The following is a 10,144-nucleotide window of genomic DNA, read 5'->3' on the forward strand; positions in this document are numbered from 1 at the left end:
ATAGAAGTCTATGCAATTTAGCCAAGCTTTGATGAGCATTGTTTCATTCTTGAGTTCAACATTAGAAGTTTGTCATTTAGCAAAGCTTTCATGAGCATCGTTTAATTCTTGAGTTCCACAATAGAAGTCTATGCAAGTTAAGCAATGTTTTGATGAGCATTGTTTCACTCTTAAGTTCCACATTAGAAGTCTATCCAATTTAGCAAAGCTTTGATGAGCATTGTTTAATTCTTGAGTTCCACAATAGAAGTGTATGCAATTTAAGCAAAGGTTTGATGAGCATTGTTTGATTCTTGAGTTCAACAATAGAAGTCTATGCAATAGAAGCAAAGCTTTGATGAGCATTCTTTGATTCTTGAGCTCCACAATAGAAGTCTATGCAATTTAAGCAAAGCTATGATGAGCATTGTTTGATGCTTGAGTTACACAATAGAAGTCTGTGCAATTTAGCAAAGCTTTCATGAGCATTAATTATTCTTGGTTTCTACATTAGAAGTCTATGCAAATTAGCAAAGCATTGATGAGGATAGTTTAATTCTTGAGTTCCACAATATTAGTAGTCTTCGCAATTTTGCAAGGCTTTGTTGAGCATTGTTTGATTCTTGAGTTACATAATAGAAGTGTACGTAATTTAAGCAAAGCTTTTATGAGCATTGTTTCATTCTTGAGTTCCACATTAGAATCTATGCAATTTAGCAAAGATTTAGAGAGCATTGTTTAATTTTTGAGTTCCACAATATAAGTAGTCTTCGGAATTTAGCAAAACTTTGATTGGCATTATTTAATTTTTGAGTTCCAAAATAAAAGTCTCTGCAATTTTAGCAAAGTTTTGATGAGCATTGTTTCATTCTTGAATTCCACATTAGAAGTCTACGCAATTTAGCACAACTTTGATGAACATTGTTTAATTGTAGAGTTCCACAATAGAAGTAGTCTTCACAATTTAGCAAAGCTTTGATGATAATTGCTTTATTCTTGATTTCCACAATAGAAGTCTATGCAATTAATCAAAGCTTTGACGACCATTGTTTCATTCTTGAGTTCCACATTAGAAGTTGATGCAATTTAGCAAAGCTTTGATGAGCATCGTTTAATTCTTGAGTTCCACAATAGATGTCTATGCAATTAAAGCAAAGCTTTGATGAGCATTATTTGATTCTTGAGTTCCACAATAGAAGTCTATGCAATTTAAGCAAAGCTTTGATGAGCATTGTTTGATTCTTGAGTGCCACAATAAAAGTCTATGCAATTAAGCAATGCATTGAAGAGCATTGTTTCATTCTTAGTTTCCACATTGGAAGTCTATGCAATTTAGCAAAGCTTTGATGAGCATTTTTTAATTCTTGAGTTCTACAATAGAATTAGTCTTTGAAATATATCAAAGCTTTCATGAGTATTATTTAATTCTTGAGTTCCACAATAGATCTCTATGCAAATTAAAAAAATCTTTGATTAACATTGTTTAATACTTGGGTTCCACAATTGAAGTCTATGTAGTTTAAGCAATGCTTTGATGAGCATTGTTTAATTCTTGAGTAACACAATATAAGTAGTCTTCGCAATCTAGCAAAGTTTTGATGAGTATTGTTTAATTCTTGAGTTCCATAATAAAAGTCTCTGCAATTTTAGCAAAGCTTTGACGAGCATTGTTTCATTCTTGAGTTCCACATTAGAAGTCTACGCAATTTAGCAAAGCTTTGATGATCATTGTTTTATTCTAGAGTTCCACAATAGAAGTAGTCTTTGCAATTTAGCAAACCTTTGATGAGTATTGTTTAATTCTTGAGTTCCACAAAAAAGTCCATGCAATTTAAGCAAAGCTTTGATGACCACTGGTTCGTTCTGGAGTTCCACATTAGAAGTTGATGCAATTTAACAAAGCTTTGATGACCATCATTTAATTCTTTAGTTCCACAATAGAAAAGTCTATGCAATTTAAGCAAATCTATGATGAGCATTGTTTGATTCTTGAGTTCCATAATAGAAGTCTATGCATTTTAAGCAATGCTTTGATGAGCATTATTTGATTCTTGAGTTCCACAGTAGAAGTCTATACAATTTAGCCAAGCTTTGATGAGCATTGTTTCATTCTTTAGTTCCACATTAGAAGTTTATGTCATTTAGCAAAGCTTTGATGAGCATCGTTTAATTCTTGAGTTCCACAATAGAAGTCTATGCAATTTAAGCAAAGTTTTGATGAACATTATTTCATTCTTGAGTTCCTGATTAGAAGTCTATGCAATTTAGCAAAGCTTGGATGAGAATTGTTTAATTCTTGAGTTCCACAATAAAAGTGTATGCAATTTCAGCAATGCTTTGATGAGCATTGTTTCATTCTTGTGTTCCACATTAGAATTCTATGAAATATAAGCAAAGCTTTGATGAGTATTGTTTAATTCTAGAGTTCCACAATAGAAGTAATCTTCGTAATATAGAAAACGTTTGATGAGCATTGTTTTATTCTTGAGTTCCACAATAGAAGTCTATGCAATTTAAGCAAAGCTTTGATGAGCATTGTTTGATGCTTGAGTTACACAATAGAAGTCTGTGCAATTTAGCAAAGCTTTGATGAGCATTGTTTTATTCTTGGTTTCCACATTAGAAGTCTATGGAATTTAGCAAAGCATTGATGAGCATAGTTTAATTTTTGAGTTCCACAATATAAGTAGTCTTCGCAATTTAGCAAGGCTTTGATGAGCATTGTTTGATTCTTGAGTTCCACAACAGAAGTGTATGCAATTTAAGCAAAGCTTTCATGAGCATTGTTTCTATCTTGAGTTCCACATAAGAATTCTATGCAATTTAGAAAAGCTTTGATGAGCATTGTTTAATTCTTGAGTTCCACAATATAAGTAGTCTTCGCAGTTTAGCAAAGCTTTGATGAGCATTGTTTAATTCCTTATTTCTATAATAAAAGTCTCTGCAATTTTAGCAAAGCTTTGATGAGCATTGTTTCATTCTTGAGTTCCAAATTAGAAGTCTATGCAATTTAGCAAAGCTTTGATGAGCATTGTTTAATTCTAGAGTTCCACAATAAAAGTAGTATTCGCAATTTAGCAAAGCTTTGATGAGCATTGTTTTAATCTTAAGTTCCGCAATAGAAGTCTATGCAATTTAAGCAAAGAATTGATGACCATTGTTTCATCCTTGAGTTCCACATTAGAGGTTGATGCAATTTAGCAAAGCTTTGATGATCATCGTCAAATTCTTGAGCTCCACAATAGAAGTATATGCAATTTAAGCAAAGCTTTGATGAGCATTGTTTGATTCTTGAGTTCCACAATAGAAGTATATGCAATTTAAGCAAAGCTTTGATGAGCATTGTTTGATTCTTGAGTTCCACAATAGAAGTCTATGCAATTTAAGCAAAGCTGTGATGAGCATTGTTTGATTCTTGAGTTCCACAATAAAAGTCTATGCAATTTAGCAAAGCGTTGAGGAGACTTGTTTCATTCTTTTTTTTTTGAAAGAGCCAAAGCTCAGCAAACTTTATTAAAAAGAATAAAATAATACAAACACCAAAAATTCAAACTAAATACAAATATAACCAACCTATCCATAACCAACTACCAAACCACTTCCTAATAATAAGAAATAACCACTTACAACCCCAAAAAACCCTAAAATCCTTAAAAGTAGCCCAAAGACTTATTAAAAGAGGGAAAAAGGTAACTTCACCCCCTTGTACCAACCACAACCCCAATTAATAAAAATACCAAAGCAAGGGGTAAGGCCCTTAAAAAAACCCTCAGTCCTTAAGCTATCCTTTAAGAAAAAATCCCTCAAACCCATAACCCACATAACAAATAACACTAGGTAAAACCAATAAAAGATTACACAAATAACCCTCACAAAATAGAAATAACAAAAAAACCCCTCAAAACAACTTTTCCCAAATCTCCTGTCACAATCCTTTTCCTCCATCTTCTTCAAAGTCTTCAGCATGGATTCCACTATCTCTCTATAGCTATTGCCCACCTCCATCCAATGCTTCATCTTTCTGCACCACAAACTCAAAATGAAACACAAGAAAAAAACAACAAAACACCAGTGAGTCAGATTAAGTTTCATACTAGACATGACATCAATCACATGTGTAGGATTCTCTATTTGGGTAATCTCCATTAAGGTTATATCCAAACAGAAAATCCCATAGGTACAAGTCACATGATTTGAGAGAAACCTCTCCAACCAGTGACATATTCCGTCAATTCCTTTGTGCAGGTTTTTATTCCCAAAATACCCCCACCATATTCCATTAATAACATCCTCCTTATTAATCTGCCACCACTGCCAAACCCAAAACTAAAACCAACCACACACCAAAAAGATAAACCAGAATATGACCTCCATTATTTAATATTCTCAATTCCCGAAATACCCCAGATCACATAAACTTTATTATTGATCAAATTAGCTCTTTTTCTTAATCCCATCAGCTTCAAACGAATTTCATTCTCAATACTAGCTATAACCCCCTCAGCTGAAGTTCTTCTAGAACCAAAAAGTCTAGAGTTCCTCTCCCTCCAAATATGACAAACACAGCTAGCAATCATACACTTAATGATCAAATTCTCACCAGTCTTCAATTTAAGCATTCTGTTTAACATTAAAATCAAATCATTCCATTCAACCATTTTCAAATTTAATCCCACCTTAATGCAGAAATACCTCCAAATTCTAGAGGTATAATCACAATTAAAAAATAAATGGTTATGCAAATCAGGAACAATTTCACAGAAAGGACACAGCAATTTACCAGCCATTTCCCAGCCTCTAACTCTATCCTGAGTTTTTAATCTGTTCAGGACAGCCATCCACAGAATAAAGGAATTGCGAGGAATGCAATTATTGTACCAAACAATATCGAACCAAGGAACAATGTCTCCAAAGTTATTTAAATCACTCCACACCTGTTTACATGAGAATTTTCTACAAATACCTTTCTTATCCCTCCATCCAACAACATCATTCATATTAGAATCAATACAAAACATGGGAGCATCAGTCAATCCAGGAAACTTATTAACCCATTCAACCGGCCATGAATAAGTATCAAAATCAAGAACGTCACAGACTAAAGAAGAATCGCTAAGACCATTACTAACCCAATCTCTTCTAGGTATAATAGTACAAAGAATACCAATTGGATGCCACCAATCATGCCATAAAGCAGTGTTCCTTCCATTTCCCACACACACAACAACATGAGGCCTAACAGTTTTCCTTATTTCCAAAAACCTCTTCCATGTCCAATTCATACTTTTTTCTGCAAAATATCCCAAAAATTCCTACTTCCTATATAATTGGTTTTCACCCACTGCACCCACAAGGAATTTTTGTTATTGATCACATTCCAAACATGTTTAGCAAGCAAAGCATCGTTCCATCTCCTTAAATTCTTGATTCCAAGCCCGCCATACTCCTTAGGTTTGCAGATATCTTGCCACTTAACTTTAGCTTTCCCTTTGACTATCTCACCATTAGCCCATAAAAAACTTCTGCACATCTTTTCAATCTCATTAATAGTAGCAATTGGAATTTTAAATATCGATGCCCAATAAACATGAATAGAAGTTAAGACCGAGTTAATGAGTTGTAATCTGCCAACAAACGATAAGGTTTTACATTTCCAGTTGAAAATTCTCATCTTAATCTTTTCAATCAACTTTTTACAATCTCTATCAAACAACTTAGTAACACACATAGGAACTCCCAAATTTTTAAACGGAAATCTCCAAACATCAAAAGGCGGAATACCCAAAATAATCCTTCTCATATTAGGCTTAACACAACTGAAATAAATCTGACTTTTTTCCATACTCACCTTCAGCCCCGAAACCTTTTTGAATTCATCAAGAGCATTTCTTATAATTCTAACCGAATTCCCATTACCATAAGCGAAAACCAACAGATCATCAGCAAAGCATAAATGGGAAATATTGAGGCCCAAACACTTACTATGGAACTTAAAATTCAGAGAATCTTCAATAAGCTTGCCCATAATAATATTGAATACCTCCATAACTATAGTAAATAGGTAAGGAGATAAAGGATCTCCATGCCTAAGCCCACGCTTTCCTTCAAAATACCCATGATCTTCACCATTAAAATTAAGCATGAACCACGGGGAAGAAACACAAGCCATAATCCATTTAACCATGACTGGATGGAACCCAAATCCCTGCAAAATTCTATTAAGAAAACTCCAATCCACCGTATCATAAGCCTTTTGTATATCAATCTTTATCGTACATTTAGGGGCTCCTCTCTTTTTTTTGTACCCCACCATCAGCTCCTGAGCAAGAAGAATATTGTCCAATATAGATCTTCCAGGAATGAAAGCTGACTGATTATTACTAACAATATCGCCCAAACAATTTCTAATCCTGTTCACTATAATCTTACTGATACACTTATAAAAAGTATTACAGCAAGCTATAGGTCTAAAATCAGAAACTTTCCTCGGAACCTCCATTTTAGGAACCAAAACTATTCTAGTAGCATTGATCCCCTTCTGCAATTTTCCAGTCCAAAAGAATTCTCTCACAACCTTGCATACCTCTGGACCAACAATGCTCCAAGTACTTTTAAAATTTTTTGAAGAATACCCATCAGGTCTAGGGGCACGATTGTCATCTATATCAAACATCGCCAATTTAATTTCTTCATCAGAAACCACTCTAATCATATTAACAGCCACCCTCCTGTCCAGTTTTTTAGGAAAAAAATCATCACTTAATCCTGATAGATCAGTATCATCCTTACAGCCCAAGAATTTATTAAAGTGAGATACAAATTTTTCTTTCATAGCCTTCCCACTCACCCATTGACCATCTTCATTTAGAACCATCTGAATACGATTATTGTTTCCCCTGCTTTTAACAATCCTATGAAAGAACTTAGAATTGTTGTCCCCATCCTGTAACCATTTGATTTTAGCACGCTGAGCAAGAAGTTTTTCTTCCTCATTACAAGCAACATTAAACTCAAAGAGAATATTAGCATGCTCTTCCCTAATCTTGCAATCAAAAGGATTACTGTCAATTTCTTGTTGTTTACATTCCAACTCCTTCCTTAACTTCTGAATTCTTTTTCCCAACACCCCAATGTTTATTACACAGCTCCCTGCAATGTTTCTTGAGGATCTTCAACTTTTGAGTCACTTTAAACATAAAAAACAATCAATATTCTTATCCCAAACCTCTTTAACCAAAGGAAGAAACTCCTCCTTATCAGAAATAAAATTAGCAAATCTAAAAGAAGGTTTCCATTTTACTTTATCTCCAGGAAAATTTAAAATAGCAGGGCAATGATCCGAATTTCTATATGGCTTAAAAACAGCATGGGCAAGAGGGTGGTCCGAAATAAATTTTAAATTGACCATAACTCTATCAAGCTTCTTCAATAGCCCCATATTCCCAGCAGGAGTTTTATTCCATGTAAACTGAAACCCATAAGACTTCAAATCCTCCACTTCAATAAAACTTAAACAATCAACAAAATCTTCAACTCCTTTAGGAGTTCTAGAACAGCCTTCAGAATATTCCGATGGTTTTATAGCAACATTAAAATCACCTAATAAACCCCATGCTTCCTTCTTAACAACCAAACTATGTTTCTTCAAATTATCCCATAGCAATCTTCTTTCAATATAATTCGAAGCAGCATATATAAAAGATAAATACATGCCAACATCAGAATTACAAACTTTAACATAACAATGGATAACCTGTTTGGATTGAGAAAGCATTATCACATCAAAAAGTCTAGGATTCCACCCCACTATTATTCTAGTACCAGCTTCACAGCTTCTATTATTAGAAATCCAATCCCACTGTCCAAAAGTCTTAACAAAAATATTTTTAAGATTTAAAACTTTGACATGAGATTCAACCACAACACAAATACCAAGATTATTACTTCTAATAACATCAATAACCTCCTTCTGCTTGACAGATTTATTTAAGCCCCTAACATTCCAAGCACCTATAGACATCATTGGAAAATATTAGAATTTTTGGCATTTACCTCCTCAAATGCCTGAGAACTCCCCATCTTGCTGCTATTGTTATCCGATACCTTCCTGTCTTTCTTTATTTCATTACTTTCATTTTCTTTTGTCTTCCCCTCTCCCTTAGTTAATGAGATCATTTTATCCTTCTTACTTTCATTAGAACCCATATCAACGCTACCACAATCTTCAATTTGATGAATGACAACCTTCTCTATTTTAGCATCCTCTTCCATTTTATCCAAAACATCCTCTTCAATCTCTCCCAAAAATTCAAAACTGTTTTTATTACTAAATCCTTCTCCTGTTTTTGTCACACTAACAAGACTATGATTGCCCTCCTCTCTCCTATTATCCTTTTTAATTATATACTCCTGCATATTATTCTCCTTCAGCCCCTGACTACCAATCAAATCCTGCCCATTAGCAAACTTTTCATAATTTCTGTTCTTTCTTAAATTCTAATGACTTACTCCTTTATTATTCCAATTCCAATTTTGCCCTTTACCACTTCCACCTCTGTTCCCATCATTGCCATTTGAATAATTACCCCTTCTCCAATTCCCATTCTTCCCATTATTCTTCAGACTATTCAATTTGTTATAACCCTCCTGAGCCTTGCTAGTGCCTTCACCATTATTGCTACCTATCACCTTCTTATATTTGACTTCTGTGAATCCATCCCCATTAACCACTTCTTTCCCTTTATTGTTTTTTAAATTTCTCACATCCTCATTTCCAGCCTCTTTTTCAACATTCATAGCAGCAGCACAAACTTTATCCATATGCCCATAAACTTTACAATGATTACATCTAGAAGGAATCCAAGCATATTCAACATCAAAACTTTGTATCACAGCAGAGTTTGTAACAAAATCCCATGTAGAAATATCAATCTTCTTTCTCCATTCCTTCTCAGCTGCCATTTCAACAAGAATTCTAGCATAAGCATTCCTTCCTTTATGTTCCAAACACATTTCCTCCGTAAATGAATCAAAAGCCAAAGGAATCCCTATCTTACTAGCAATTCTACATAAGTTTTCACCACTCCATACTTCCAAAGGCAAGTCAAAGATTTTAATCCATACCGGGATTTTATCATGCTTGTTCTTAGTTAATGTCAAACCTGGCCTCCACCTTTGAAGAAACAGTGGTATATTATTAAACATTAACCAAGGACTGCCCTCCAAAATAGACAACATCCCCTGCTCATCACTGAACTTGAAGAAGAAAAATCCTTTGATATTCATGAAAACCTCTTCCAGACCCACATTCTTCCACAACCTTCTAACTTCTTTCTGAATCACAGGAAACGCCAACTTCTTATCAATCATATATCCATAAAGAGTATTAGTAAAAGGAATACTTGCATTCTTTAGATTCTCAATCGGAATAATAACAGGTCCATCCTCTTCATCATTTTCCCCTGGAATGAATCTAACATTAATCTTACCCTTATGTCTATTACCCTTTAGCACACCTGCATTAGAGTTCAACAAATTCCCCTGCATTCCACCTTCAACCTTTTTGCTATTCTTAGCATCTCCCAAAATAGAAGGAAGCAAACTAATGCTATTAATAACAGACCTGACTTCTCTTTGCAACTAGCTTCCATATTAATCATATCATTAGCCTCTTCTTCTATCTCAATTTCCTTATCCACACTAGTATCATCCTCACTAGAATCATTTTCCTCTTCCTCTTCAGTAGATCCATCATCATCAGTATTACTTTCTATCTCCTTAACTTTCTTTTCCAAATTTGACATGTCAACATCCATTTCCTGATTCTTCTCACTGTCTATATCCTTCCCCATAGTCTTCTCCATCTTCAGATCACTAAGAAATTGAAAGCCAACCCCCGGAATAAATTCTTCATTACTGATAACAATCTTATCCCCATTAGCTCTAGACTTCACAACTTAACTTTCAACCAACTTAGAAATATCATGTTTATTGACATCAATCACCTCAATGTTAGGATTCACCCTAATCATTTCACTCGTAACATTCTTCAATTCCAAATTAGTATCCTGTAAATCATTACTCAATTTCGACCCATCCCAACTTTTCATCAAATTAGCTGTGTTACCTGAAGGGATAGATACAACTTGATCACCATCATTTTTCA

General features: G+C 34.2%; 2 protein-coding genes across 2 annotated transcripts; both read right to left on the bottom strand.

The window, feature by feature from the left end:
- Positions 1-3,967: 3,967 nt before the first annotated feature.
- On the bottom strand, positions 3,968-5,261 carry LOC128134196 (uncharacterized). Its single transcript, XM_052771673.1, has 3 exons — positions 4,398-5,261; positions 4,093-4,305; positions 3,968-4,000 (listed from the first exon to the last, which is right to left on the bottom strand). Exons 1-3 carry the CDS (start codon positions 5,259-5,261, stop codon positions 3,968-3,970), a joined length of 1,110 nt encoding a protein of 369 aa, XP_052627633.1.
- LOC111902044 (uncharacterized) lies at positions 5,258-9,842 on the bottom strand. The gene is made up of 5 exons (XM_052771674.1): positions 9,602-9,842; positions 8,488-9,557; positions 8,032-8,430; positions 7,205-7,837; positions 5,258-7,084 (listed from the first exon to the last, which is right to left on the bottom strand). Exons 1-5 carry the CDS (start codon positions 9,840-9,842, stop codon positions 5,258-5,260), a joined length of 4,170 nt encoding a protein of 1,389 aa, XP_052627634.1.
- Between the last annotated feature and the right edge of the window lie 302 nt (positions 9,843-10,144).

This window comes from Lactuca sativa, chromosome 5, assembly GCF_002870075.4.
Source record: "Lactuca sativa cultivar Salinas chromosome 5, Lsat_Salinas_v11, whole genome shotgun sequence".
NCBI classification, from domain to species: Eukaryota; Viridiplantae; Streptophyta; class Magnoliopsida; order Asterales; family Asteraceae; genus Lactuca; species Lactuca sativa.